At 49.3% G+C, this 26939-nt stretch overlaps 13 protein-coding genes across 13 annotated transcripts; 6 read left to right on the top strand and 7 right to left on the bottom strand.

The window, feature by feature from the left end:
* Positions 1–259: 259 nt before the first annotated feature.
* Positions 260–1345, bottom strand: BDZ99DRAFT_461125 (uncharacterized protein). Its single transcript, XM_033719546.1, has 3 exons — positions 1314–1345; positions 637–1252; positions 260–582 (listed from the first exon to the last, which is right to left on the bottom strand). Exons 2-3 carry the CDS (start codon positions 1098–1100, stop codon positions 366–368), a joined length of 681 nt encoding a protein of 226 aa, XP_033579386.1. The 5' UTR covers positions 1101–1252; positions 1314–1345; the 3' UTR covers positions 260–365.
* Positions 1346–1449: 104 nt separating this feature from the next.
* Positions 1450–2359, bottom strand: BDZ99DRAFT_266326 (uncharacterized protein). The gene has a single exon (XM_033713849.1). It carries the CDS (start codon positions 2292–2294, stop codon positions 1752–1754), a length of 543 nt encoding a protein of 180 aa, XP_033579385.1. The 5' UTR covers positions 2295–2359; the 3' UTR covers positions 1450–1751.
* A 3-nt stretch (positions 2360–2362) lies between these two features.
* On the bottom strand, positions 2363–2703 carry BDZ99DRAFT_266329 (uncharacterized protein). The gene has a single exon (XM_033713850.1). It carries the CDS (start codon positions 2577–2579, stop codon positions 2406–2408), a length of 174 nt encoding a protein of 57 aa, XP_033579384.1. The 5' UTR covers positions 2580–2703; the 3' UTR covers positions 2363–2405.
* An 887-nt stretch (positions 2704–3590) lies between these two features.
* Positions 3591–5144, top strand: BDZ99DRAFT_461124 (short chain dehydrogenase/reductase). Its single transcript, XM_033719545.1, has 3 exons — positions 3591–4289; positions 4347–4432; positions 4483–5144. The coding sequence occupies exons 1-3, from the start codon at positions 3789–3791 to the stop codon at positions 5003–5005; spliced, it is 1110 nt and encodes a 369-aa protein (XP_033579383.1). The 5' UTR covers positions 3591–3788; the 3' UTR covers positions 5006–5144.
* On the bottom strand, positions 4960–5609 carry BDZ99DRAFT_558387 (uncharacterized protein; the record flags this gene model as incomplete). Its single annotated transcript, XM_033727232.1, has 2 exons — positions 4960–5210; positions 5266–5609. Coding segments are annotated over 2 exons (453 nt in total), but the record flags the coding sequence as incomplete, so codon positions are not given.
* A 921-nt stretch (positions 5610–6530) lies between these two features.
* Positions 6531–7650, bottom strand: BDZ99DRAFT_413127 (DUF1014-domain-containing protein). Its single transcript, XM_033716681.1, has 2 exons — positions 7400–7650; positions 6531–7295 (listed from the first exon to the last, which is right to left on the bottom strand). Exons 1-2 carry the CDS (start codon positions 7555–7557, stop codon positions 6797–6799), a joined length of 657 nt encoding a protein of 218 aa, XP_033579381.1. The 5' UTR covers positions 7558–7650; the 3' UTR covers positions 6531–6796.
* Positions 7651–8355: 705 nt separating this feature from the next.
* Positions 8356–9042, bottom strand: BDZ99DRAFT_266245 (uncharacterized protein). The gene is made up of 2 exons (XM_033713848.1): positions 8987–9042; positions 8356–8934 (listed from the first exon to the last, which is right to left on the bottom strand). Exon 2 carries the CDS (start codon positions 8920–8922, stop codon positions 8605–8607), a length of 318 nt encoding a protein of 105 aa, XP_033579380.1. The 5' UTR covers positions 8923–8934; positions 8987–9042; the 3' UTR covers positions 8356–8604.
* Positions 9043–11180: 2138 nt separating this feature from the next.
* On the top strand, positions 11181–12743 carry BDZ99DRAFT_569097 (kinase-like protein; the record flags this gene model as incomplete). The annotated part of the gene is made up of 1 exon (XM_033727849.1): positions 11181–12743. One exon carries the CDS (start codon positions 11181–11183, stop codon positions 12612–12614), a length of 1434 nt encoding a protein of 477 aa, XP_033579379.1. The 3' UTR covers positions 12615–12743.
* Positions 12744–13244: 501 nt separating this feature from the next.
* BDZ99DRAFT_461120 (uncharacterized protein) lies at positions 13245–14842 on the top strand. Its single transcript, XM_033719544.1, has 3 exons — positions 13245–13685; positions 13735–14088; positions 14168–14842. Exons 1-3 carry the CDS (start codon positions 13260–13262, stop codon positions 14348–14350), a joined length of 963 nt encoding a protein of 320 aa, XP_033579378.1. The 5' UTR covers positions 13245–13259; the 3' UTR covers positions 14351–14842.
* A 122-nt stretch (positions 14843–14964) lies between these two features.
* On the bottom strand, positions 14965–17591 carry BDZ99DRAFT_474584 (CDC45-like protein; the record flags this gene model as incomplete). Its single annotated transcript, XM_033721918.1, has 2 exons — positions 14965–16785; positions 16836–17591. 2 exons carry the CDS (start codon positions 17589–17591, stop codon positions 14965–14967), a joined length of 2577 nt encoding a protein of 858 aa, XP_033579377.1.
* A 782-nt stretch (positions 17592–18373) lies between these two features.
* BDZ99DRAFT_266198 (uncharacterized protein) lies at positions 18374–19699 on the top strand. The gene has a single exon (XM_033713847.1). The coding sequence runs from the start codon at positions 18608–18610 to the stop codon at positions 19295–19297; it is 690 nt and encodes a 229-aa protein (XP_033579376.1). The 5' UTR covers positions 18374–18607; the 3' UTR covers positions 19298–19699.
* On the top strand, positions 19347–19925 carry BDZ99DRAFT_518256 (uncharacterized protein; the record flags this gene model as incomplete). The annotated part of the gene is made up of 1 exon (XM_033725274.1): positions 19347–19925. One exon carries the CDS (start codon positions 19347–19349, stop codon positions 19923–19925), a length of 579 nt encoding a protein of 192 aa, XP_033579375.1.
* A 5656-nt stretch (positions 19926–25581) lies between these two features.
* Positions 25582–26250, top strand: BDZ99DRAFT_266186 (uncharacterized protein). The gene has a single exon (XM_033713846.1). It carries the CDS (start codon positions 25645–25647, stop codon positions 26167–26169), a length of 525 nt encoding a protein of 174 aa, XP_033579374.1. The 5' UTR covers positions 25582–25644; the 3' UTR covers positions 26170–26250.
* The last annotated feature ends 689 nt before the right edge of the window (positions 26251–26939 follow it).

Raw genomic sequence — 26939 nt, 5'->3', positions numbered from 1 at the left:
CATCCGCCGCCCAGCCCGAGTGGAGCATGACCCGTTGGTGCTCATGCTTCTAGCTTAGCGTCGGCTATCGGACTCTTCACTTCTGGGGCCCGTGCGGCCCTGGCACGTGACATAAGGGCATCCAGATAAAGGCACAGCTATCCTCGATATTCTGTGGATCGAGCGTTTGTATTTCACGTCTCAATGGTTTTCCAGTCTGGGAGATGCTCGCATTCATGGGTTGAAGCGTGTCACGCAGGGAACATTATATCAAACCACGGGACAAGAAGGTCAATTGAAACGCTCAGCAGAAGCTGTGTACAGTACAAAAAAAAGAAGAAGAAACAAAGCGAAGCCATCCTCAGAGCCGCAGCACCTCCGGCCTACTACAGAGCCGTGGTGTTTGTCCCTATAATCTCCCAGGGGTCCACGTGCTCCTCCACGCCCACTGGGAGTGAAAAGTCTCGACATATCCCACCCATGCAAACAAGCTCGGGGCAACAACCAGCGTTCTTAACGAGGTCACCGGCACAAACTCCGTGCGCAGGTGCGCAAGCCTGCGCCCTCCGTCTTGGGCCGCAATCGAGCTCATTGCTACTAGGAGTAGGTTCTGACAAACCGCACAGCGTCAACGTGATGGACTGACCATATTGGCAGTGAGTAGTCCCGTTCCCGGTTCCCTTCGGATCCTTCCAGTTGACACCGGTCGGCCAGGTGATGTCGTCTCCGCAACCGGCCACCGACAAAGGGCTTCCGTCGAAGGGATGTCCGTTGATCTCGTGGAGGTTCATCCAAAGCTTGGGTGGATCGGCGTTGTACTGTAGTAGGAGCTGTGGGGAGTTCTTGACGAAGAGGCCATTCGGCTCACGGCTAATCTTGATGGCAACGCCAGCCTTCTTCTTCGCATCGACATGCTTCCTGCCATCGACGTGGATATCCTCGGTGTATTCCTCGTTGGGTTGGACGATCTCAGGGCCGGTGGACTTGCTGTCGACGGTCCAGATGTAGACTGGTTTGTCACATTCGTTCCTGACGTTGGCGGTGCCTTTGCCAGTGACTGCTGGCAGGGATGAAAGAACCGAGAGGAGACAGACAGACGACAAGATCATGGTGGAGTGCATCTTTGCCAAGTCAGTAGAAGCTTTGAAGAGATGTAGGTGGGGGCTTACGATGTCAGGCCCGAATGGTCGGGGCAGCTTGGTGGTGGTACCAAGTCGGATGCGGTCGAGGATGGGACTATGGCGAGCGGATGAGAGGCGAGTGGGTGAGAGAGGTAAGCTGATGGCTAGAAGATAGAGCTGTGAGAGTGATGATGATGCTGATGAATTGCGGAGCTTGGAGCGGATCGAGTAATACTCTTGGTGGGGAAAGCTGTTGGTTTGGATGTGAAGAAGAAAGGGAAGAAGCGGGCGAGCACCAGTATTTATTTACGAGAGAGGCGCCATGTTCGTACCTACCATCACTGTCCATCGACCACATCCTTCCAGCACTTGCACCGCGGCAGGGATGTTTTTCGGCTTATCGCCGCCAATTGATTGAGGAGGAAAGAGGCATGAGGAAAGGGAGCTAGCGAGATGTAAGACCCAAACCAATAGGGAACTTTGAGTCATGTGTTCTTTGAAGCCCTGTATTGAATCATTTGCAAGTGTTCAAGTAGCCGTCGAAATGTATGAAGAAACAGTGAGGTACATGATATCATCTACCGGACGGACTTCATTTCGCAACACATATGTCCTTCAACGAAAACCACCATCGGCCTCCACATAATGTGCCTACTCTTTCTTATTGCTGAAACACGTTAGTTCCGATTTGGAGTCTCTGGGGAGGCGCAGACTGGGCGGTACCTCTTGGCCACACAGAGCCAGCCAAAGGCCTGTGTCATCAGCACACGCCTGCGTTTTACTACCAGCTGGAGGAACTCCCTCAGGCCAAGCGATAGACGGGCATTCCTGCTTCGCATACAGCAGCACGGTCTCGTTCGCAAAAGGATCTCCAAAGACATCAGAGAGATCGTAGTAGACGGTGTTGTTTGCTGTGTCCAAAGTATATGCAAAGTTCAATTGCGGACTGGCGTCGTAGAGACCGTTGTCTTTCGTCGTGACTTTGATAGAAATGCCGCCGGTCTTGTTATCATAGCGTAACCCTTCGCTGTATGTGTCGAATTGGTGAAGCGTACTCTTAGGCCCGACGTTTGAGCCAACGGACCAGACGAAGATATCGTAATCGCAGCTATTCACGACGTAGGCTGTTCCTACTCCGAGGGCTAAAGGGAGGGGGACCGCGAGAGCGGAGATGATAGCTGGAAGGAAACGCATAGTAGCTAACGAGTAATCTTGAGATGATCATATGTAGATGAGAGACGAGAACTTTATTGAGCAAAGCAAAGCTTTATAGATATTCGTACCCTCTGGTCATTTCCTGCCACTCTACTTCAAATATGCTGTGTGATCCGTAACCATGTTTCCAATTGAGACCCGGATATACGCCCACGGTAAGTCACAAGCCGTCAGGGAGTACCAACCGCCCTGGAAGGGTAAAGCCTGAAGTGCTAAATCAAGACCAGATGCAAATTCCAGAACTTTCGGGAGCGATAGCACCATACCCAATCTATTTCAGACCGTTCTGGTCAGGTATGACTATGCTAAGAGCTTAGAATCACTAAAAGGCCGAATCGCTAGTAGGCAGAAAGGAGTCGGTGAAGGTACTCGCGCGAATATTGTTGCCACTAGCGGAATGGTACTGTGTGCTTGTACCATGTACCTTGCTGCGACTGTGAGATTGTCTTGTGAAGAGTGCAAGTTGCATCTGGAACTCTGCCAAGCTTCTTATAGAGAGTTCCAAGGTTGTGATGGAGTTGTCACATCTAACTTATCTAATTGCCTCGCGGCGTTGCATGTCATGTTCTATTGATGATATTGTGATGTCGATATCCATAAGCGGAGAAGGCGGCTTCGAATGTAACCTTAAGAAGCAGTTCCGGGGGTCGTCTGAAGATCATGGATTATGCGGTCATACAAGATCCCTTGCAAATTAAATGAACGTTGCACGGCTGCGTGTGACAGCCGTTATGGTGCAGGTTGATGTCAGGGGTAGTGAATTACGGCATACGATAACATAATACACTACTCGTAACGTAGTCTGCGGGCCGCGGGCCAGTGGCCACCCCAATTTTTGATGCAACTTGGACGTTTTAGCACCCCAACAACCACATACTATTAAATAAAATCATGTAAGGGCGTATACTACTTAGCCCTTTCTAATAGCTACAGAAAGGTACAAAGGTTTAGAGCGATATGTAGGTGTATTTCCGCTGTATCGTAGATATTACTGATTATGAGGGCCAAAACTCTACTGTAACTAAATAGAGCTACTGAGAGACCTAAAAAGGTCTACTAATTACATTAAAATGGCTACGCATATCATTATCCTAAGTTCCAACTTGAAATCTTTTGTGGTTGTTGAGATTGCTGGGGTGCTAAAATGTCCGAGTTGCACTAAAAATTGGGGTGGCTACTGGCTCGCAGACTACGTTAGTTAAGTATGCCGTATGAGTATGTAAGCCAATCCCTTGGAGCGGTGAAAGTCTTTCGATCGCCGAATGGTCCCCTTGAAACGCAGCGCGTGAAGAAGGCGGCGGCAAAGAGAACACCATGTCTTCTGTATCGTCTTGTCACCCTTTAACAGTTCTCCATTGTACTCCACGGGATCCAGGATAGCTTCTTCTTCTGCTTCAAATTAATCCATATCGTAATCTAGTGTCTAGAACAACCCGCCATCTAAGCGCCGCAATATACCCCCCAACAACCACAATGGTTCAAACGATACCCGCGAAGATGCCCGAAGGCGCAATCGTATCAGGCGTCGAGAAGCCATGGCACCATTACCTGACCCTCGACCTCATCGTAAACGTCCTCAGCTACACGGTTCTGCACCCGTTCGTCGCGTGGATGATACCCCTCTGCCTTCGCGCCCAGGCAACGCCGTACGACCACCCGTCCATGTATGTTACTGTTGCATGGGCGTCCTTGCTTACGGTCTACGGTATCTTGGGCCTGATCAACGACCGCATCGCGTACGGCCCGCCGCGCGAGGTGGATCTCAGCGAGGAGGTGATTGTGATAACGGGCGGGGCAAGTGGGCTGGGCGCGTTGATCGCCGAGGTGTATGGGATGCGGAATGCGAATATTGCTGTGTTGGATGTGAAGAAGTTCTCGGAAGATGAGGCTGAGGAGAAGGGCATTGCATATTATGAGTGTGATGTAGGAGACCCGAAGCAGGTGGAGGCGGCGGGGAAGCGAATCGTTGAAGATGTATGCGATCTCATACGTCACTTTGGAATGAGCACTGCTGACTTTGACCTCGCACAGCTTGGTGTCCCTACGATTCTAATCAACAATGCTGGCATTGTCCATGGCAAATCGCTACTCGAGCTTTCATCTGAGGAGATAGAAAAGTGCCCACGACTCTTCCTACTGAAGCGTGAATAATGCTGACATACTCCAGAACCTTCCGAATCAACACACTCTCACACTTCCATACCCTTAGGGCGTTCCTCCCGGGCATGCTCGAAGAAGAACGAGGCACCGTAGTCACGGTCTCCAGCGTGCTCGGTCATCTCGGCGCCGCAAATCTCTCAGACTATACAGCCTCGAAAGCTGCTCTTCTCGCCATGCACGCCTCCCTGGAGGCCGAGCTAGCTAGAGATCCTAGAGGCCAATACATCCGCACAATCCTTTGCAAACCAGGGCAGTTCTCTACACCAATGTTCGCGAACGTGAAGACACCATCGGCATTTCTAGCCCCCGTCCTTGCACCGGTAGATATAGCCAAGGAGATCATTCGTCTGGTCGATGGAGGTCGTGGCGGCACTATTGCGGTACCGCTTTACGCGAGATGGATTGATGTTCTAGGCGTATTACCAGCCGGATTGCAGTATCTAGTGCGACGGTGGAGCGGCGTTGATAACGCTATGGCGGGCGTCAATCCAAGCTCAGCTAAGAAGGTCGGGACTGAAAAGAAGGGATAGGATTTGATGCTAGGGATATTGTGGAATACAAGATAAGATATGTACAGTAGGACGAGAGAGATATTATTATGATCATCAAGGAAACCAGAACATTCATCATTTCACGATATCTCTGACCAATTTAATTGCTTTCTCAGTTAGCAGTTGTGCATCCGGCGGGAATCTTCCGCTCAAATAATTATACTTCTCATCCGCAACAACAAATCTAAAATCACTAACGTTAGCACTCATTACCTTCAAAGAAGCCACGCATAACTTACGGACTCCCTGTAAGACTACTCTTATACTGACTCTCTGGCTCTCGCATCCTTCCTCTCACTGCCGCTTCTACGCTCTCGCTCCCAGCCTCATACGTCTTGTAATAATCTCCCAACACCGCCCTAGTCGCCCAAAAGATCCCCTGCTCCATCTTCCCCGGCAACGCCGTAGTCGTAACATCATACAACACGCTTTTCCCGTCTGGTCCCTTCGCTTCAGACAACCCGAGCACGCCGTGGCAGATGGCCGCCACCGCCTTCGCGGACTTCGAGGACTTGAAAGTTTGCGGGAAGTAAGCCGCAAGCTGAGTTTGGATGATGGGCGAGTCTATCACTTGGCGGACCCCTTATTCATGCCGTCCCGTACGCAGCATTCAAGGCCGCCGGCTTCATCATCGCCTTCGCAACCGAAGCAGGCAAAGCGCTCGAGTGCGATAAGAAGATGCTCCAAGGATGGACGCAAAAGCTCCTCGTCAGTCTACCCCAGTCGCCCCCTCAAAGCGCACACGAACTTTCATCTAAAATCTTACGTCACTAGGGAGCCAACCAAGCAACGCTGAACCTCTATAAAGAGATGTCTTCCGCCCCGGAGTATACTTCTCCGATCTCCTGGAACACCTCCGGCTTTACCCTATTCCCCTACAACCTCGTATTCCTCCCCGGCGGCCGGTCTCTGTGATGGGTTAGTTCTTGAATATGAATTAAGCAGAAGTGATGGGTGCTACCGGTTGGGTCGTGGCCGTAATCAGCCATTAAGAAGATGACCTTGGGAGTGGTTGATGCCATGACGTGCTCGAGAGGAGTTTCGGAATGAGAAAGAAACAAGGAACTCGAGATGTAGCAAGAAATGAAAAGAGTGGCGATATGATAGACACGAGTCGTAGACTTTGATAGAAAAGGAATATAGGTATTGGATATCTGTCTTTGACGTGACAGATTTAGCTCTTGCGGTGAAGACTGGAAACACGCGGACACCCTTTGCAGAGACTAGTACTTATAGTTAGGATTCCGTATAATAAGAATGTCAAGAAAGACGAAGCTCGCGAACAACCTCGGTTTCCTTTGAGATTGGAATGTCGTCAGACCTCCGGCGCTTCTTCTCTTGCCGCAATCGTATTAGCGTGATTCTCTTTTCTACAGATAGTCTACCGCGTATAGCTAGTTCCGCGTCCCACATATGTTCAGGAACCGAAAAACAATATCGTTATCACGCAGAGGGCTCAGAACTAGATCTAGCTATTGGAATCATGCCACCGAGTCACTCTCTTCACATCTCAAAGTATTACATCCGTTCGCTTTACGATAAAGACATTCTCTATTGAATTCTCACTGGACCCAAAGGATTTTACTTGTTTCTCGATCTTGAATGTTCAGAAGCCATCTAATACTGACAAGAGCACCAATAGCGACTATTCGATTCCTAACGCAATAGGCCATAAACAATGAACCACTGTTCTCCCCACTCAACGAGCACTTCGTCAAGTATTCGGGACCTCATTACTCATCATATAGCTATGCATATTCATACAGCTTCTCATCCAGTCGGGCTCGCAAGCCTCGACTCCTTTTTGCCCTTCTCCTGCTCCCTAATCTCCGCCAGCTCTTCTCTTGTCGAGTTGAACTTGCCAGCCACTTGATTGAACGGATTATCAGGGTGTTTCTCAAACTCCTTCCTAATCTGATCAATCTTCTGGTTTCGTCGCAGGCCCTTCTCGTCCTTCATCTCCTCCATTCTCCTCTCCTCAAACACCGTATAGGCCGCCTTGAACCGCCTCTCTGGATGCCTGTCCACCTTGTCGTTGGCGTCGGCCGCTATGTCAAGCGCATCCAAAGCGTTTTCGATACCAGTCGCGTTGAGTGATGAGGGTTTGTCGAAAGAACCCAGTGCAGAGTCGATGCCTTTTGACTTCTTCTGCGCGGTTTTGGCATTGCCGGTTTTGGCTTTTGGTAGAGAGGCTTCCTCCTCTTTCAGCAGGGCATCCTTCTCCGCCTTCTTCCGGGCGGCTTCGGCGGCTTTAGCTGCAGCTGCTTCACTGTAGAGGGGCAATAATGTCAGCAAGTGCTATGATTAATGCAGAAGCTGTATCAAAGCACAGCTCGAGGCGGGCTTCGTGGCTTGTCAGCTGGTGGCACTTACGCCTTCGAGTTTGACTTTGAGCCCTTGCTCCACTCCTTGTCCTCTTCGGCGGCCTTCTGGTTGTCCTTTGCAGCTTGCTTTGCTTGGGCGGCCTCTGCCTTGCGGGCCTGACCAGCTGCTTTCTTGGAGCCCTCGCCAGCGACTTTCTTTGGTGCCATGGTAGGTGTTGCGAGTAGAGGTATTAGAGGAGTATGAGGAGAGATTTTAGGTGGCGAGCAGTGCGTTAAAGAGTCTGCTGAGCAACGCTGAAGTGACTCGAATGAGGTGGGGGGGCGAGTCCCTCATTTCGGATGGTCTGTGCGCTATTGACTGCACGCGTCGACTTTGTCCTCGTCTCCCTTCCATCCTCATCATTCTTTTCATGTTCCCCAATTTCCATCTTTTGAGCACCTGAAATGCTCTTAGATTGACCTGGCCGTCTTCAAAGCAACTGTCTTGGCAAGCAACGGCTATCTTACTTTCGGAAATAGGTCGACATGCTAGATTTATGCTTTTATGACTCCTTAGGCATTGCGAATTTTTTTATAGGCGACATCTTTGAAACCCACGGCTCTGTATTCCTCTCAGTTTCTTTCCTGCTGGACGCCCTCGAGTTTCCTTATCTTTACGATAGCAAACCCGACACCACATTTCTCTCTATATATGTACCCAGACAGGATCGCAATCAATGAGGAAAGCAAAGATATCCGCATCTCGACGTCTTCAAGGTCTTTTACATTCTTTTCTAGCGCAAAATCTGCAACTATGGCTCCGCTAACGCCCTTGCGCTAATCGTGCTAACTTCAGCGTCAAGGTGGCTGGAAACGCCATAGTCAGCCACGAAGCACGATGAGCTGTACGCCAGTCACAGGTATGCTCTATTTCCGCCCAGCTTAGCAAGCTCTATTCAACTCAGATTCAATTTGGGAGCGCATGACCATCACGCAGAAGTAAACGGCGAAGTCCAATTCATTTCCTTATCTGAACGTATCTACCCATTCTTCCTTGCCGTGCGTTCACAAGTCAATCTCTCCAGCTGGACGAGCGATGTTAGCGCGCCAATGATGTTTGTTGACGGGGTCCTTCTGGTAGACATTCAGCTCGAAGAACTTGTTTGGGTGGTGCATCTATAATTCTTAAATCTGCTTCTCCGTTAGCTATGCGCTTCGGCCGATACATCTTTTTTTTCCAAATAGATGCATTCTTGATAACTACTAGAAGAAAACTCACGAATTCAGCTTTTCATAGTTCCCCTGGATGAGATGGTCCTCGGTGACCTCGACAAACGGCTCCTTCCCATCCTTTCCTTTGGTGACTACGAAATATCGTTTGCTTTCAATTGGGCCATAGTTGACCTGCCGGACAACTTGTACCACATAGGGGTAACCCAACTCAGACAGGAGGAGTACCACGTCCTTTTGCTCCTCGACAGAGCTTGCTGCCGGGAATGCCGCCCACTGGACGAATTCTTGGAACTTCGACTCATGATTCAAGAATCGCGATTTGTAAGGCCCAACCTGGGAGCAGCAGAATATGGAACTCATTGTATCTTGAATCTAGAAGTAATTTAGTTGATTCCTAGCAAAGGGGTTAGAGGCTACGCCTTACTCCGAAGATTATGTACGCCGTGATCGTATTGGACGTAATGGGAAGACAAGCTAAATTATCCGGTGCTTTTTATGCTCAAAGGAAGAGGGAGACGTTCATCCTTATATATGCGAGGAGGAAGCAAATACGGTAAATCAGAGGAGGCAGCTCTCATCGACTGCAGCATGTCTTGCACAAGGCGTGTCTGACCTCGACCGGATAGGGTACTCAGTGCTCATCAGACGCTTCACTAACCACTGGGCTCTGCTTAGGAATACTTCTGGGACGTCCCCTAGCCAATGCCAACCCCACCACGGTCACGAACAATGCACAAGATCGAACAATCATGCCCGTTTGAGACGTTCTAGTATGCCATCACTTCACCGGATCATGGCGAAGATGCACTCTGATAAGCCCTGGCCAGTCGGATGCGAGAGTCATGAAAATTTCCCAGCATCTTGTACATAGTGGTGACGCCAGCGGCATTCCGAGACCGTCACTTCATGCGTGGCCTTCTATCTCTGCATGGTCATGCGAGGTCTGAACGTTGACCCAATCAGCGATGCGGAACACCCGAAAATTGTACGAACAGCTTAGAGAGGCTCGGGCTGAAGGCCAGGCTGTGGTCGAGATGATATATAAGGCCTGGCGTTCGTGTACGATTCCTTTCTCTTTTCTTTCTCTTCACTGCGGCGCTGGCGCGTTCGTTAGTCGCCACTCTTTTGCAGTCACTCCTTTCCCCTCATTTCTTCGCGTTGCTGTGCCTGGTCCTCTCTTCATTCGTTCGGTCTTTGAAGAAGTAATATTTTCGCTGCAGCGGCGCAGAGACAATACACCACCCGGAGAAGGGTTCTAGATTTCGAGTAATCGGGCAGTAACTTCCTTTGCTGATCACGAACATCATCTACATTCTGGGACCATCGAACCGTTCCTGCTCGACAGCCGTATCTACCAACCACTTCCTCCGCCTCAGCGAGATGGCGCTTCTTCACCGAATGAGCAAAGGCATAGCAGCGTTCCTCCTCTATTCTCGTCCAATCCTAGACCTCAGGATATCAGTCCCTCTTTTCACAGCCGGCAAGCACCCAACGAGCACGATGCGACCATTCTACAACACAACGCGGCCGTTCCGCAACACAATGTGGACTTTCTCCAACATGATGCCACAGTTCTACTTCACGATGCGGCTGTTCTCCAGCCATTGGTACCAGTCAATGCCCCCGCGCAGGTACCTGCCAGCCCGTATCACGGCTGTCCATCGTGTCCCCTATCGTTTCCATCCCTCGATTCCCTGAAGTAAGTCCTCCTCTCTTTCAACGCCATGCCATCTCTCGATTTCGGTTCTGACTCATGTATTGTGCAGCATCCATGTGGCAGCCAAACATACAATTCAAGGTCCAAACGCCATCGCCGACCCGCAAGGCATCAACATCGACAACCATCAGAACTTCAGCGATGGTCCGCCATTTATTTGCCCTGTAGCTGGGTGCAAGTACAGCTCTTCACGGAAAAGGAATGTCGATAGGCATGTTTCGAGCCGGCACATATGAGTGATTTGTAGCGTAGAATGAAAGCAAATCCGTGTTTCCAACCAAGCCTGCACTATCGTGAATCGAATCAAGTTGTTCTAACTTATCTCTTGATGTCGATGCGGTGCGTCGGTATCTCAATACAACTCGATGCAGCAAGTCTTAGCCTCGAGGAGATGTGGATGTTGGATGAAAAAGCACGCCCCGCCTAAGATTCGGGGGACCAGAAAATAAGCAACATTATATACTTCCAACAGTGGAGTCACTGGAGGTCCAAGGCGGATCCAGGATAGACATCGTTTCCACCGCTAATCATCCCTTCGGCGAGAGTCCTTGAACCTGAGGCTTGAAAATTTTCACCGGAAGCGGGACAAGGCTGCGTTTTGCTGAGCCACCGCCATTTGCTGAAGTTGCTCCTGTAATTGGGTATTGCTGCATGAGATAATGCTTGGCGAGTTAAGATCCCCGGCCCCAAATTCGCTGTTCGACTGCTCACCTCCTCATCTCTGATATCCATCAAGCCTACACCTTAGGGCTCGTCATTTCATCATTTGCAGTGGCGATACATGAGAGCTCAATCATTGGTTAGTACCTAAGCGTTGAGAATCTAGAGCCGTTTATTTCACCCACTCGTTCTCTGCCTCGCAGAGTCGCGTTCACTCCTTCAAAGTCGTTCATATTTCGCGATGTCAGACGCTGCTGAAATATGGGCGAAAAACTTCTCCTCTCGACATTTACAATTCAGCCAGAAAGACCAAATCCCGTTTGAGCAAGGCCATGTGTTGGGTCGCGGCGGTGTCAGCACTGTCTACGAAACGAAATTTGGAGGTATAGCTTTGGCCTGGAAACGAACGTACACGAGAGTCATTGGAGAGACCCAACTTAACGAGATAAAGATCTTAAGTGAGATGCGACGGCACCAGCACATTGTGGAACTTGTGGGATCGTACGTTCGTCGTAGCAAGGCTGGAGGCATCCACGAAGTGGGCTTATTGATCTGGCCGGTAGCCCGTTGCGACCTTGGAGTATTCCTTCTGGAACTGGATAAACTGAGGAAACTAGTAGCAACCTATACCCAGCTGGAACTTGATGACGAAGAAAAGGAGACTTGCAGATTCTTGGCTACCCTCATCCCTCATCAAGAACAGCTCTCGAATTCCCCGGCCGAAATCTATGATGCCATGATCAGGCGACTATGTACCGCCTTTGGCTGCATTGCTCACGCAATTGATTACCTTCACATCAATAAGATCAGGCACCGAGACTTGAAGCCCGATCAGATCCTCATCTCGCGCGACGGACTATGGGTAACCGATTTTGGGTGGTCCAAAGACATCTCAAATCTAAGCACTAGTGTTTCGGTCAATGGAGAAACCATCAACAGGAAATACCATTCACCAGAAAGAGCTCAGATGCAACCTACTGGCCGGTCAGAGGACATCTTTAGCCTGGGATGTACGTATCTACAAATGGCGTATGGTATCGCTCGGCTCCCTTTACAGCAACTGGAAGGACTCCGGAGCGATGGCGATTGCTCCTTCCAGGCCAATCTCGGAAATCTGAATGGATGGACAAATCTGTTGAGAGAATGTCGTTCAATGAAACTACGGGTTCTAGCTGCCTTGATCAAGGAAACTCTTTCAAAAGTGCCAAAAGATCGCCCCAAGGCGGCAGAAATTATATCCGTGCTGAAGGCTATCGATACTCTGCCAACCGAGTATGATGTGTTGGCCCGATGTTCATTCGTTCACTCCTGTTGCTCAGGTTCCCAAATGATAACTCCATCAAAGCAGTCTACAGAAACTGTAGAGCCTTCTATACCGAGCGACAAGGCTGAAGGCACTTCAGACTTGTCCCAAATTTTGGATATGGTAGCCGATAACAATTTGGTCAAAGGTCATGCAAGGGCCTCTGGAGCTGCTGACAGAATGCTTTCCGAACTCTGGGAAGAGGCAATCCCCGCTTTCAAGAACACCTCTCCTGGTCCACCCAGCAACTACCTTACCAAAGAGTGGGACCCTGTGTTTTCCAATGACCGGATTCCCCGTGACACAGAATCCTGCATTGTCAGGAAGAGAACTCTCGTGGATACCGAACCAATAGCGTTACAATTTTCCTAGGCTTAGACGACTTTGAGTACGCTGTACCTTCATGCAATTTTGACGAAGTGATACAGTTCTGCCAAGATGTCCATCTTTATGATGTTGAACATGGGTTAGGAGCAGCGGGAGGAAGACGGGTCGCGTGGGTGGATGATAGGAGCCTTCTACGTCAAACAAGTGACGAAGCAAGAGGTGGACAGGTCAGAAAATGCCGGAACCCGTTAACGGCGACTGGGCTCCTCCAGCACTTGCAAAAACCGGTAAAGAGCAAATCATAACACATCAGTCTCATACAAAGCCTAACCAATGTATGTTTAGAGATTCAACAACCCACATTTACCAGAGGCGGACCGACGCTTGATGTAAGAGGAACTTCTCCCGATCTGACGTAAGCCACCTAATTAATTTGTATCGCTTAGCTATATACCAAATTTGGATCCTAATTTCATAATCGCGCTGGCAGAGACCGCAGCATTCCACCAAGTCACCTCCCTAAGAGATGCTATCAGGAAGCACCTAGCACTGGAAACATCAATAAGGATAAAGATGCCTGTAAGCGCTTCTAATGCTCTGTCAATATACTTTAAAAGATGAAGTATATTTTACTAACGGGGATGTTACTATTTTATGATATAGGGCTTTGGGAGATATCCCTACTTCCACATGGAACTGCATATTCCCTTCTTTGCGCTCATAACTTATCCAATGCCCATGCCATATATTCGAGATATACCAAGAAGACAGTGCATCGATATATCGTTCCTAACCCCGCAAACGTCAAACCCGCAACCTGAGCCGATGATTGGCATATCCAAATCACGATTCTCGCTTGTGATCTGTGGCTCGGACAACCGACGTTGGATTGCATATGCTTTTGTGGATCGAGACCTTGATGACGAAGAAATGGAGGAAGAAGACTGTTCCTACGAGGGTTTTCAAGAGGACCCAATCATCTGTAATACGGATGCCAATTTACCACTTTGGGACCTGAGAGACTACTTTCTTAGGACACTCGAAGAGCGTGGGAAGAATGTTCTGGAAGAATGGGAAAATTTAGCGAGTGCGGTCGAATCCAGAATCAATACTTACGTACGTACAGTCCTGCCCTCCCATTAACGGTAGTTGACATTCGCAATAGCGATATCGCCATCCCGACTTTTTTCCACATCTCGGAGTTCAGCAAGAACGCCGGACAAATAATGGAAAGGATTGTTTTGACTGGATCCTTAGGGTGATAACGCTCTTAAGCCAACTTTTGGAAGTTCTCACCGCAACGACCCAGACTTGGGAAAGATTTAGAGATCTTGACAACGGAGACATTGCGTACTTTTACAAATCCACCTCTCGGGGCTCTCTAAGATCGGAATTTGACTTCTCGGAGCGACGTGCTCAACTCATACTCCGAGACATTCACAACACGTTTGACACACTGAAGGAAATCCAAAGAAAACTTCAATTACTCAAACGGTCTTGCGAAGAGTCAGCCAGAATGGTAAGTCTAGATGCACGTAATCCGGTTCATTACCATATCATTGCGTACATAAAGTTTCCTAATGCGTATGAATATGTAGTATCAACTGCGCCGCGCTCAGCCTTCTAGATGGAACCTAATGGACTTCATCCCCACGATTCCATGGAACCTAATGGGTTTCATACCCAAGACTCCACGGAAACTATATGGGCCGGAGACACCAATTGACGAGAGAGATCATATGGAGACGGCGTGGGCCCCTCAGTATCGACGTCACGGGTAACAGAACTCCATAAGTTTGCGAATTAGGCTCTTGTATTTGACTTGGGTTGTGTGGTCAGGGGTCCTTCACTGTCGTGACTGATGTGTCAAAGCGCCTCGAGCACAGGCCTAATTCTCGATTTCCGGGACGGAACATTAGGTTCGAGCCTGGATTCCACTCTCTTGACAGCAACCTGAAAATTCGAGGGTAAATTAGCTGTTGGCGCCCTTTGATATCCTCCAGATTGACGCTTTTCGGATTGCCAAGACTTCCCACATCAGCATGGGCAAGGAATCACGTGAACGTCTCGTCTTTCCAGAAATACTCCGAGGGGCTTGGGGAAGAATCGAGGGAAGGTTGTTATTCGCAGCACGTTCGCTATCATCATTTCATGCCTCGGCTCTACAATTCTACCTATCAGCGAGTGAAATCTCGAGTATTATAAAACACAGTAGAGAAAGCGTAGAATAGACAAGGAGTAGTAACTAGAGTGTATAAAACTATCGCGAGACTTTACACCCAACATACCCAAAAAGCACAGTAGCTCAGCCTTCCTAAAACGCCAGCCGCAATGCTATGCACGCCCGAATCCCACGCTTCATGCCCGCAATGACCCAGTTCCCCTCACCCTGTGATCACCCAACCACAGCCTTCATGCTCAAGCTTTCCAAAAACCCGCTAAGATCTTCCTTCTTCACCTCAACAACGCAATGCTCAAAGCTATCGATCTTAACTCGCGCCCTCGTCTCATTAACGACCTCGTTGAACGCCAGTCCGAAGCGATTTCTCCCGTAGCCCCGCCGTTTCCTCTCCTCAGCCTCAGGCCCGTCCTCGTCATCACTGAGATCGCTTTCGTCGTCTTCCTCTTCGTCCTCGGTATCGTCCTCGATCTCGTCTTCGTCGAGGCCGGCGGCGAGGTTGCGATCAATCCGTGCTTGTCGCTTCCTCTCCTTTTCCAGCTCTTTTGCCTCCTTTTTGCTCGCTTTGGCCTTTCGCTTGTCTTCTTTCTTCTTCTCTTGATCTTTGGTTGGTCCAATACCTCCTCCACTCCCGAGCCCGACGACTACGTAAAGGCCACGTGCCTCGTCTAGTCCTGCTACGACAAGCTCGCCGCCTTTCCGTCTCCCTTTGACGCCGTTGAGCTCGCCGATTGCTTCGGCAACCCACAAGGCGAGCTTGATGAGAGCACCGGGATGTGTGAAGAGTTGAACATCGGGGCCTTCTTTGACAACAGCCATGCGGAAAGCACGCAGATGGCGTATCTGTTTCTTTTCGATGAGGCTGGTACCTGTGCGCAGGATAGCGCGGTGGAGATGCTGTGCGGTGGTAATATGAGATACGAGCAGGTCAACCGACGATATGGCATCGTATGCCGTCCAGAAACGAGCCGAGATGTGCTGTTGAGCGGTGTCTGAAGCTTCTACGACTTCGTCGTGCCCGTTTGTTTGGGAGGCACCATTCCTGCCGCGGTCTTGAGACTCGAATTCGCTAGTCTGTTTAAAGCTTGTCGCGTCTCCGACTTCGAGAATGGCACCGAGGACTACCCCAGCGTCTATTGCACTGAGACATGCTTTCCAGCCCCAACATCGTACGAAGCCCCACCCGTCTTTTGTCTGCTGTGAAGGTGGTGGAACGAGGCCGTCAAGACCATAGACAGGAGCAAACTTCAGGAGTCGTTCCCGAAGCCCGCGTTTTAGTTCCATATCCATGTGCGTATAGTTTTGCTTGCATTGTGTGAGACTCACACCCATTTTGGCAAGAAGTTTATGGAGCCTACGTCGTCCAGCATCACTCCAGATGTGCAGTCGAGCCGAAAGGTAGGGAGAATGTAACATGCTATCGTACAGGCTCCAATGTCGAATCAAAAGAAATCGTGGTTCAGGAGACAATCGTATTGACATATCCGTGGGTGATCTTGCATGCGTTGGTATCACGCCTCCAGAGTCTCCTAGACTGGTTTCGCGGGCTATGTCTTTTAGATCGATCGGGTTAAGTCGACGTACTTCGTCACGGAAAATACTTCGTACCCGTTCTCCTCGGTCACCATTCCAGCCTGAAGAGCCTCCGGCAGTGGAAAGCGGACTTAAGCTGACACCGTTCTGTGTTCGACCATATAGCTCAAGACTGCTCACACCGACGATTGCTAGCCAAAGTAGGTCGTTGTCTTCACGTCCGAGTTCCGAAGCGAGTGAATAGACGATCGATGAGACTGGCTCTGAGTAGGACGCGCCGAGGGTGTAGTACTCTTCAATAGTCTTGTTGTGCTTTGCATGTAGTTTGATAAGTTCCCTGCGCAGAACCAGCGTAGATTTCTCCTTTGGCACGACAGGAGACGAGGATCGGCTGCGAGGAGAGTCGGACCTAGAGAAATCTGAAGAGCCGCCGAGACGATGCGTCAGAAGACCACGCCGCGCTGGACGCTCTGCATGGTCTGGAGACGAGGGTATTGGAGATGACTGAGGCTATTAGTTTTACTATTTCAGATCAAACGAACAGCGTAACATACTGAGTTACTTCTTCGCTTTTGCCTTGGAGGACCATCTTCGTCATCGTCACTGTCGTCTTCATCCATTCCCCACGATTTCCGTTTTTTCGGCGCTTGACCCGAGATGGGAGGGTCGTCTTCCATCTCGGATTCGGCACCGTCCATCGCGTCATCCACGTCGCCGAGCTCAGGCATTTCCTCGAGACTACAGTACGCGGCTCTTTCCGCAGCAAGCTCTTCCTCGATGTCCCCATCATCGAATACCACCACTCCTCCTCTTCCTGGTTTATAAGCTTGAGATATGCGACCCTGATCTAATCCAGGTTGGGCTCGCACCAGTTCACCGGTTTGCGGATCTGGAAACAGAGGCGATCCAAACGCGTTGGTCAAGTTCCAAGGTCGTCTCGAGTCCATAAGCCATATCTCTACTCCTCCGAATCCACCCTCTCCGTTCTCGTCCACTTCCAATCCAAGCTCGTGCTCCAGGTCCACCATGCCTCCAACACCTAGACAGATGACGACCCCACCATTACCTCCGTCCATGGTCCGCATCGGTCGTACCAGCTCTTCTCCAGCACGGGTAAGGTCTCCATATCCGGCGATTGGTTGGATTTTGTGTTGTATATAATCGCGTTTCAAGAGCGCGGTCAGGATGCGACATGCGCAAAGCGCGTCGGGTTCGAGAGCGACGAGGAGAAGGACAGGTGGTGAAAGAGTATGGTTCGTTCGGAGGAGGTGAAGGTAGAGCTGTGATATTAGTTCCCGTGGGAGATACATGGCGGAGAATGCGTCTCAATGGCCGCTGGTTTCACGCGCCGCGATGAGGAAAACGCGTGTTTGGTGGTGGATATTTAGAATACGGGCGATTGCATTGCGTAGTTGATTGCAAGGTTCTGTAAAACTAGAGAGGAGTCCGTATGAATGCGTGAAAAAAGATAAATGCTGAGTGCTGAGGGCGTCACAAATTTGGTGGTGAAAGGTTCAAAGTTGGGAGAGGTGACCCGCAGAATAGACGCGTTCCCTGGTTGCCGCTCGGACCACCTTGGACCAAAACCACTTATTATACTTTTCAGGGCTCTGACGCCCGTGACGCCCCCTTGTCACACGACATGCATGTATCCTCTACGTAGAAATCTCAGCAACCGCCTTCCATTCACTGTCATGATAGCAGAAAAGCTTCATACTTTCACTGTAATGAGTTTAGCCACGTGCCCGGAATCCAGGCGTCAGGCATGGCTGACTGCCGCCTTGTAAGATTACTCTCATCACTTGTGCTCTCTTCGTCATCACTACATAGGTTATTCATGTATGATCTGGCTCTATATCATCAAACGGTCTATCAATACCTGTTTTCCATCACCTGCTTCTTCGCAACACCATGCAGCACCTGCTGGACGAGCGTGGGCTTGAACTGTACGGCGCCAACATCATTCCTTGTCCATGGCTTGGATACCAGCATCGAAGCCCCGAAGAACCTAGAGCGAGCAGTGCCGACCCATACCCTGGCGCTGACGCATACGCCGAATCCCAAGGCTGGAGTGCATAAGAACGTACTCAGCTTCAAGTCCCCAACAGGGAGGCCTTGTCTGACGGAGCGGCGTTGGCCAGACTTCAGAGCATGCTTTTCTTTGGGCTATTAGAGGGCGTTTTTTATACATCACTTACATTCAACGACTACGTCTTTGAAGCCCCGGAAGGGCCTGTCCTTCACTGCTCTAAGACCCATCATCGAGGACTATTTTGCAGAGGTATACCGACTCGGAAACACAGCCGATAACATCATCTTCGCTGGAATGGCATGCACACTGCGCAGAGAGTATCGAACTCTATGCCAATGGTGTGTGCTTCTGAAGGCCGGTTTCAGAGACGCTAAATCCCGCGATTCTACTATTAGAGTTCTTTGTCGCCAAGCATTTCTAATTGAAGACATTCTTAGCACGCTAAATAGAACTTTCGAGGCCATGGGCATCGACAGGCAGCTTGATCAAATGGGTCAGTTAGTTGTCGACGACGACTTCTACCTGAGTCGACTGAAAGCAAGCAGTATTTGCCCCTCACTATACACAAGGCTCAGAACATGGGGGATCAGTGAGCTTGAATATGCTTGCGTTCTGCAGGATGACAGTAGCGTGCAAGAAAATCGACACGACCACTGCACTCCTGGCGCTTGCAGTACGAATAGTTTGTCAACTTCGACATTCCAAGCTCGCCATATGAAGGACGATTGCAAATGCGACTGGATAAAAATTTCGATCCCAAGTATTCGAAACGCTCTAGATACTGACAATTACTTTGTCCTACACATTCCTACTCTCATTGACACACGAAGCAACCCAAGCGACGCCGTGCGACTCTACTCAAGGAGTCTCCAATATGTCGCAGTCTCTCACGTCTGGTCTCACGGAGCAGGAAGTGGTGCCGATGATGGATTGGCAAGATGTAGACTGCAATCATTTATCAATAAATTGCCTGGCCAGTCATGATTGGATTTGGTTGGATTCACTTTGCATTCCTCGAGACGAGGGGCTGAAGATGAAGTCAATATCGATGATGGAGAGCATCTACCGTAATGCTGCAGCTGTAGTCTCGATCGACCAGGATCTGCTGTCTTTGTCGACCGAAACCTCAACCTGGCACGCGCTTGCCATAAGATTTTTGACTTGTGACTGGAACCGGCGCCTTTGGACATTTCAAGAAGCTATTCTAGTTAAACAGCTCTACGCTGCCTTCAAAGTTCGCACTATTAAAGTGCAAGATCTGAGTGAGTCACTGAAAGATCAATCAAACCTAGTTGAGACCTTGTTATGGGAGCTACGTCGTCTCGGATGTACCGATTCAACGAATTTCACGTTCAAGCTGATGATGCTCCAGGATCGATCAAGCAGTGTCCGGAGAGACGAAGCACTCGTAATCGCAACAATCGCAGGTTTAGACATGAATTATGTCACACAAGACTATCTAGATACCTCCCTACAGGATGATGAGACCATAAAGAGCATATGGCTCATGATTAGCAGGGTCCACCACAGCATACTTTTCAACAGAGGTGACAAGCTTGCATATCCAGGATTCAGATTTGCTCCACGTTCGTTTATGGTCCCGTGTATCTGATGGCTTTGATGGACATAGCCAGCCGGACGCATCGATAAGCGACAGAGGCATTCACGCACATTATCTCGCGATTAGGCTCTTGGAGTTTGGAGAAAGCTATCAGCTTCCGGAGGAAATGTTCAGATTTACCGTTCAGACACCGAGCATGCGGTTGTACATCCTTCGTTGGGGATTTAAGGCTTGCTCTTTTGACACCATCGTGCTCAAGAGAGCTCCAAGAGGTACAGCGGACTCCCTGAAGGCTGTAGGGGTTCTTTGGGACGCTGGCCATGCTGTAGATGGGACCATACCCTGCTATTCCTACTCCTGTCTCTTTTACGTCACTATGAGAGATTCTGCGGAAACACAAGACCTAAAAGTTATCCAAGGACCCGATCCCGTCGAAATGGAGATGATCATTGGCTAGAAATTCGCAATTTTCTTCCCATCCTTTCTTTTCATGAACCCGATTCACTTTCTCAAACACGATTGGTGGATAAAGATTGGGTACACTACGTGTGCTATTGGAAAGGATGTTGAGGGGGCTGGTCTGGTTGTTCTTTGTTCAATCTCCAGTAATCTGACATGTTCCGAGGAGCATGATTTCAGTGCGACCGAGCGTGTGTCCGAGGTAGAGCTTCCAGGTTTAAAAATTCAAGAGTATAGATAGCTTCTATAAAGCTATAACAGCTTATTGAGCGACTAAAGGTGACAAATTGAAGTGTGACAGCGGCAAGGGGAATGGGTGTGGAAATTAATTTCTGAGATTTGTTAGCCGCACTAGTTTCCTGTAGGATTGAAAGAATATGACCGGATCTACGCGACATACAGCAGGACTGGGAACCTAAACATTACATCATGATGCTAGAACCTGGAATTATAACGTGATACAGTAGTTGAGAGGTGTTGGATAAGCCTGGAACGAGGCTGATGTATATATATATATATATCTCGGTAGTATCACGTGTTTCTGGACGCTTGGCCTCTTGCGAAGGAGCTCGTTTTTAGTGGTGCATAACCAAAACCGTGTAATCATTCTATCAACATCCAGCACCCACCACGAGGCCAAATAAATTAGGGAAAAACACTCGAAATTTCTTGAGCATATATTTCTCTATTCTTCTAGCTAGACGTCCTTTTATTTTAGAATGCGGATGCAGTGTACGGAAGTTCAAAGCATCTTCGCACTACTTCGGTTATGCAACACTAAAGTCGAGCGCCTTCGTATTCTATCGTTAGCCTCAAGCTACGCCACGCGAAGCAGGTCCCACGAAGTTTGATACGACCTCATGCCCTCCTAAAAATACCCCTCATACCAAATAACTACAATAACGTAACCAGCTGCTCCAAATTTCAGTACAAAAAGCTTGAGAACCGCGAAGCCTTTTTAAGATGGGTTAGTCATGCGTTCTGTAGATATTCTTTGGCTCGCTTGCTTCACGCACCAGAGGTAAGTGTTCATGCTCCCCTCAAAAGGGTATATAATCAAAATTTAACAGAATTGCTTGATCCTTCGGCCAACAATAACTCATCTTTGAACTTTCCTTGTTTCAGCTTGCTTGGACACTCTTGCCTTCACGAGGTGACGTTCTGGGACGCTGGTTAATCATTCAATTTTGCCCCAGGCGCAGAGGTCCGACTATGCTAGCAACGCCCTAGACAAGCACCTATCCCCCGTAAAGGTACCAACAACCGTATGCAGGATGAGCAGGATGAGCGTTCTTCGAGAAATGCAAGTAGTTTTAGAGATCTGCCCTGCACTTTGAAAACAAGTCTTTGTTCGCCATTATATCCCATCAAATTTGGCGGGTCCGGCGCACTAAAAGCCCCCCCGACCGCTGCGCCCCAACACGCGCCAAATGAAAGGACCACCCTCTTGACTTCATCCTAGATTAACATCGTTTGTATGCGCAGTGAAAGAGCAGGCCCAAACGCTCGCGCTCCTTCAAACTTTCTCTTTCGTGCTCTGCACATATTACTTTTCCCTTGTTCGTGGCATCACTACTGCAATACCATCAGACGTTGCCTAGTGAGGTTTCAAGTTCAGATTCCGCGAATCGATCCTTCATCTTCGTCTCTCTTAGCCGTCTTGGGGTGGTCTAAGATTCATGAGATCTCACTTGAGGTTGGTTCACTGTCTAGTATCACTTCGCTCGTCGCCATTTGAGTGTAGTCAACGCTTCTATGTCGCATATCGACTTGTATACCTCCTACGGAAAGATGTTTCTTTCACTACAAGCCGGAATGCGATCGTTACATAGCTGGATGCCCGGATTATCGGGCCCATGGCTACTACTTGATTGCGCCGTTGTGGGGTCACGACTTCATTAAAAGCTACAACTCACTTGGCGAAGCAACGGAAGCTACCTGCGTACAATGTTTGGTCTTCTCTTAGAACATGCAGGAGATGGCGAGGTATTTAAACTATACATTCTCACAAAAGTTGACGTGTATTTCTCGTGTCTCTATCTTTAGATGTTCCAGAACTTACTTCCTCATAGATGATGTTCCCAACAATTCTCACTAAGCAATGCGAACCACTCAAACAAACTCCACATGACCCCATCGACTGACTACCTACCAATTCCTGCCTGAGAACGCCATTCAACCGGGGCACACTCCCCACCAAGAATAGAACATTGTTCGGAGCAGTCACCTACGATAGGCTGTCTAAGCTTCAGGTGAATGAACAAGAGACACGTGGTCCATTGTCGAACCACCCGAGTGATCTAACTTGATAGCGACACGTCTTCAGAGACGGATAGCGCAGGACATGCTCCCAAATTAGCTGTTCTAGAAGGATGGAATGACTTTGAACCAACTCTGCAAGGCTTAACACAGGCCGAAAGACAAATACTTGACTAACTCCCAAGACACGGACTGCTTCATATGTAAGAATCATTAGAGTACGCGAATCTGATCCTCTGGTAGCAATTGAGTATGCGAATCTGATTCTCTGGTAGCAATTGAGGACCCAGCTTGTTATTTACTCACCATTTCGTTCATGGCCATGAGCTCTCGGAAGCTTCTATCCGTATTTCGACCGGTTTTGCTAGCATGCAAGAGCATTTGATCCTCGCCTGGTCTTCAGACCTTGAGGTATCATTTCAAGGACACCGATGCAACACCCGCTCATGATTAGGCTGAATCAGTCTTCTACAAACGTAGCTTTGTAAAGTGTAGCGTGTTCCGTGTTTAAGTGACCGTCTATAAGACGGGATGAATACGCTTCAATGCGCCCGTCACGGTCAGTATCAACAGCACTAATCAAGGAGTGTGGACCTGATTGAGACCCTCCTCACTAACTAATTTGAGATGGAAGCTTCGGACAGACTTCTGTCGTACCAATCAACATTCAAGCAAGAGCGGATCGATGTGTATAAAACCATTGGTGCCAATCTTCCCGGCACAGCAAAATGTTAGCACGAAAACGGCCTAGAAAGAGCTCAAACGCTACATAGTTCCCTCTCCGATATCGGATCTTCTGGACTGCCAATAGCTTACTTCTTTTCGAAACTTCAATTGTCGGGAGCATGCTCTTTTCTGAATCCACCTTGTCTTTCGTATCTAGAGCCAAATGTAGGAGATCGAAATCTTTTGATGAACGTCAGGCACAGTACCACCTGAGATTGGTCAAGCGGGAACGCGTCCTCGGGAGAATGGTTACAGGGTTCCTCGAGCCTAGTCATGTTTAGTAATGATTGGGTAACTGTATTTCCAAGGACTCTTTGAGCCGTCATTTTGGCTTCCGTACCTTGGGCTCCCCATCTTGTGGACCATGTTTCAACGATAGTCTTTTCTACGTGATACATTTCCCCTCATCTAGAATTGTGAAATTCTGGTACAACCATATAATTCTCTGGAAATCAACATCAAATATCTGTGGCTTACTCAAAAGTCATCGTCGTCGTCCGTGTACAAAAGGTCACCTTCTTCTCCTCATAGTTGTTCGGTTTTCTTTCTCCATTCCTTTTCCGTCAACGCACACGCCAGCCATTACGACGCTCAACGGCAGTCGTCACGACTCGGTGTACTTTCCTCAGCACGCTTCAGACTTCAAACTCTCTCTTCCTTCCCCAAGCCCGTATTCACCGCTACTCGCGGTCTAATATATACCCCTTCGTAGCTCAATCCAATCCTCTTCCCCCTACGATAACACCTGCTTACTCCCTTGTCTACACTCCAACCCCCTCCAACAGGGACATCAACGATCATGCTCCCACTCCCCTGAATCTCCGACCCTTACCGTCCTATCCTCCACCCTCCACACACATCCTTCGAACACCTCTCGCTTTCTCAACAGTCTCTCGAGAGCACTCTCAGGGGCTTCCCTAAACACCACGAGCCTCCGAGGCTCAAACCCATCCAACTTCTCCATCGTCGACATAGAAGCACCTCTTAGCCACCGCCCCAATCCTACCTCAAACACCATAAGCACTCGATACCTCCAACGCCCTTGTCTTAGATAAGGGGCTGATCCTCGACGTCGTCATACCTTTCAGTGTCTCCGCCTTTGGATGGGGCCATGGGAAGCTATGCTCGAACACGAATAGGGGCAAGGTCTCAAGCACTGCAAAGACTCGAAAGCTCTCGACATCTTCGTGGAGGATTAGTGAGGGTCATCCTGAGGAGTGTTAAGGTCTGATACCTTTCAGCCTCTCCACCTTAGATAGAGGACTACCAGGGCGAGGATTCAGTCAGCCAATCAACGAACGGCGCCTCTCAACCTTGATTGAAGGGACAGCTTCCTTATTCAGCAGAGGCCTCAGTTGACTGAAGATTTCTTGAGTCGGCCGTTGATTGAATCCTAGCTCTGGAAACCGCCTATCTCCGGGGAGTTGAAAGTTCGCCTTGGGCATCGTGTTCTTGAGACCCCCGCTTCATGGAAAAGGAGGACTTGGGAGTCAGGGCTCGGGTTCGATCGATCAGAGGGTGCGATCGAGTTCATCTCGGACCTCACACAGTACCGTGCACGGGGGCACGGCCCTATAGTTGGCCCGAGATCATCCAGAAACTCGTGATCGATCGATCGATCGAACCCGAGCCTGAAGGAGGTTCTCTTCGGACGGCACCAGGTGCTCCGATTCAAACATTGCTCAGACGGATTTGCTGGACACCTTCATATCGCAGAGGGCGACCGCCCTTCGATGACCTGTTTCACTCCGCTGCCTCTATACCAGAACGCCAACAACCTACCACTATGGGAGGGTCGATAGAACCATGGCAAGTCAGTCTAGCAGAGCTAGAGTCTAAACTTCTGAAGAAAGGGGTCAGAGAGCGGAAACTAGTCATCAGCAACGGACCAGCAAATGCAGCATTGACTATACCCAATTCGACGTCCTGCGATCGGACCCCGTAACGCTAGCGGCTTACTAAGCGATGTGTAATCGTCTAGCGAAAGCGGTGAAAGGAGAAATTCTCACCCGTGCCGACGCCGCCACAACGCCCCATCATACCATCTTCCTCTCTCTATCGAGCGCATTCGTCTACCTCCCTCAAACTTAGTTTAGATTACCTTCTGACACACGACCGGATCAGCGAAGTGTCAAGTGTTCACTTCAATATATCACAAGTCGAGGCTTCGAGGCTCACAGTCCAGGACCATGGTAGTCACTCTGTCACACCACCATTCACGCATCACCAGGTTCACACCCACACAATCACAGGAACAGCCATTGGTTGGAAGTTCTTTCTCCCATTGAAGTATTTCCGCCTTCCCGGACCCGCGCACCATGCCTACATGCATACTAACAAACGTACCAACATACATACACGCATCCCAAACATTCAACAAACCAATAAGAGCAACACTAAGGATAAACGATGCGACGTGCGTAGACCTGACAATCAGTCTACTCAAACTCCACACTCCGCGCTTTCGTTAAATCCCCATGAAACCAAATCCGAAAAGCAAGTAATCCTAGATAAAAAGTTCCAAAAAGATCACAAGAGTCCCCTAAGAGGTATAAGCACAGATAAGAAAAAGGAAAAAAAAAAAGCAGATCCCATGAAAAAATCAAGAAATCCCAAAATGTTCAAGCAATCCAAACACCACCACCGCCGGCGGCATCAAGGCTGCACTGAGAATGGACATATCCATGCCGCCGCCTCGGCCTGCCGGGATATCAGCAAACCCATAAACGCCTGTTGCAACGCATTGACACCTCTCCACTCCGATAGCAAGGTAGACTTTGGGGCCCAACACAGCCTTGGAACGGCAAGGCTTCGTCATACCAAGCATGACAAGAAGTCACACGGAGCGTGATGATAAGGCAAAAAGGAAAATCAAGAAAGAAAACAAACTACTGTAACGCAATAGAAAGAAACAACCGAAACACCAAACTCCCACAGCGTCGTCACGCCTTTTTTTACTCCTTTTTTTACTCCGTTTTTTTACTCTGATGATGATGGAAACCACCAACTCAGTCAACCATTTTCGCCGATACCCCAGACTCCGTTGCAAAACGCTGATGAATACGGTACTCCGGACCATGATTGCCAAAACAGAGAAGAATGTGGGTATTCGTAACGCGAGGGACAAAACGCGGCAGTAAGACAATAAGCGAAGGTAGGGGATAAGATGGGCAAGATGCAGACCAAAAAATGAGATCCCGGTTGATAGAAATGGATCATTCAGGCCAGTTGAAGTAATAGCTGTCGGCCGTGGCGAAAGGACCGAACAAGGTGGGTATGGGAGCCTGAGGGGCGTCAACTCTAGCAATTCCATTCAATCTCATTCAAGGCGCGAGATCTTACTGGGAGCTGTCTACTGCTAGCGGAAGCCGGCCCTAGAACACCCGTCAGGAGTAGCAAAAAGGAAGACTCAAAGAGCACCCAAACCCCCCATAGGATCGAGAGACGAGGCCATTCCCCTAGGATCGGGAAGCCGTCTGGGGTGTTCGGGGTCGTTGTTCTCCGCTTCGTCGTCCCCTAGGCCGGCCCCTGTATCGCCACATTAGCCTAGCGCCCTAGACTAGGAAAGTTGACCGTCAAGAACTGGTCTCCCGATTGCGACGGTTGTTCCTGAAGTGGATC

This window comes from Mytilinidion resinicola (assembly GCF_010093595.1).
Source record: "Mytilinidion resinicola strain CBS 304.34 unplaced genomic scaffold BDZ99scaffold_6, whole genome shotgun sequence".
In the NCBI taxonomy this organism is placed as follows: domain Eukaryota; kingdom Fungi; phylum Ascomycota; class Dothideomycetes; order Mytilinidiales; family Mytilinidiaceae; genus Mytilinidion; species Mytilinidion resinicola.
This window is presented reverse-complemented; position numbering and strand designations above follow the sequence as displayed.

What these genes read in the sequence shown, in the direction of transcription:
- BDZ99DRAFT_461125 (XM_033719546.1), bottom strand. Translation starts at nt 1,100, where the DNA reads ATGCACTCCACCATGATCTTGTCGTCTGTCTGTCTCCTCTCGGTTCTT. An exon ending in ACCGGGAACGGGACTACTCA is followed by an intron (nt 583 to 636) that starts CTGCCAATATGG and finishes GTCAGAACCTAC; the next exon opens with TCCTAGTAGCAATGAGCTCG.
- BDZ99DRAFT_266326 (XM_033713849.1), bottom strand. Translation starts at nt 2,294, where the DNA reads ATGCGTTTCCTTCCAGCTATCATCTCCGCTCTCGCGGTCCCCCTCCCT.
- BDZ99DRAFT_266329 (XM_033713850.1), bottom strand. Translation starts at nt 2,579, where the DNA reads ATGGTGCTATCGCTCCCGAAAGTTCTGGAATTTGCATCTGGTCTTGAT.
- BDZ99DRAFT_461124 (XM_033719545.1), top strand. Translation starts at nt 3,789, where the DNA reads ATGGTTCAAACGATACCCGCGAAGATGCCCGAAGGCGCAATCGTATCA. An exon ending in GGAAGCGAATCGTTGAAGAT is followed by an intron (nt 4,290 to 4,346) that starts GTATGCGATCTC and finishes GACCTCGCACAG; the next exon opens with CTTGGTGTCCCTACGATTCT. An exon ending in TCATCTGAGGAGATAGAAAA is followed by an intron (nt 4,433 to 4,482) that starts GTGCCCACGACT and finishes GACATACTCCAG; the next exon opens with AACCTTCCGAATCAACACAC.
- BDZ99DRAFT_413127 (XM_033716681.1), bottom strand. Translation starts at nt 7,557, where the DNA reads ATGGCACCAAAGAAAGTCGCTGGCGAGGGCTCCAAGAAAGCAGCTGGT. An exon ending in TCAAAGTCAAACTCGAAGGC is followed by an intron (nt 7,296 to 7,399) that starts GTAAGTGCCACC and finishes GCCCCTCTACAG; the next exon opens with TGAAGCAGCTGCAGCTAAAG.
- BDZ99DRAFT_266245 (XM_033713848.1), bottom strand. Translation starts at nt 8,922, where the DNA reads ATGAGTTCCATATTCTGCTGCTCCCAGGTTGGGCCTTACAAATCGCGA.
- BDZ99DRAFT_461120 (XM_033719544.1), top strand. Translation starts at nt 13,260, where the DNA reads ATGGAACTGCATATTCCCTTCTTTGCGCTCATAACTTATCCAATGCCC. An exon ending in AATCCAGAATCAATACTTAC is followed by an intron (nt 13,686 to 13,734) that starts GTACGTACAGTC and finishes CATTCGCAATAG; the next exon opens with CGATATCGCCATCCCGACTT. An exon ending in GCGAAGAGTCAGCCAGAATG is followed by an intron (nt 14,089 to 14,167) that starts GTAAGTCTAGAT and finishes ATGAATATGTAG; the next exon opens with TATCAACTGCGCCGCGCTCA.
- BDZ99DRAFT_266198 (XM_033713847.1), top strand. Translation starts at nt 18,608, where the DNA reads ATGGCATGCACACTGCGCAGAGAGTATCGAACTCTATGCCAATGGTGT.
- BDZ99DRAFT_266186 (XM_033713846.1), top strand. Translation starts at nt 25,645, where the DNA reads ATGCATACTAACAAACGTACCAACATACATACACGCATCCCAAACATT.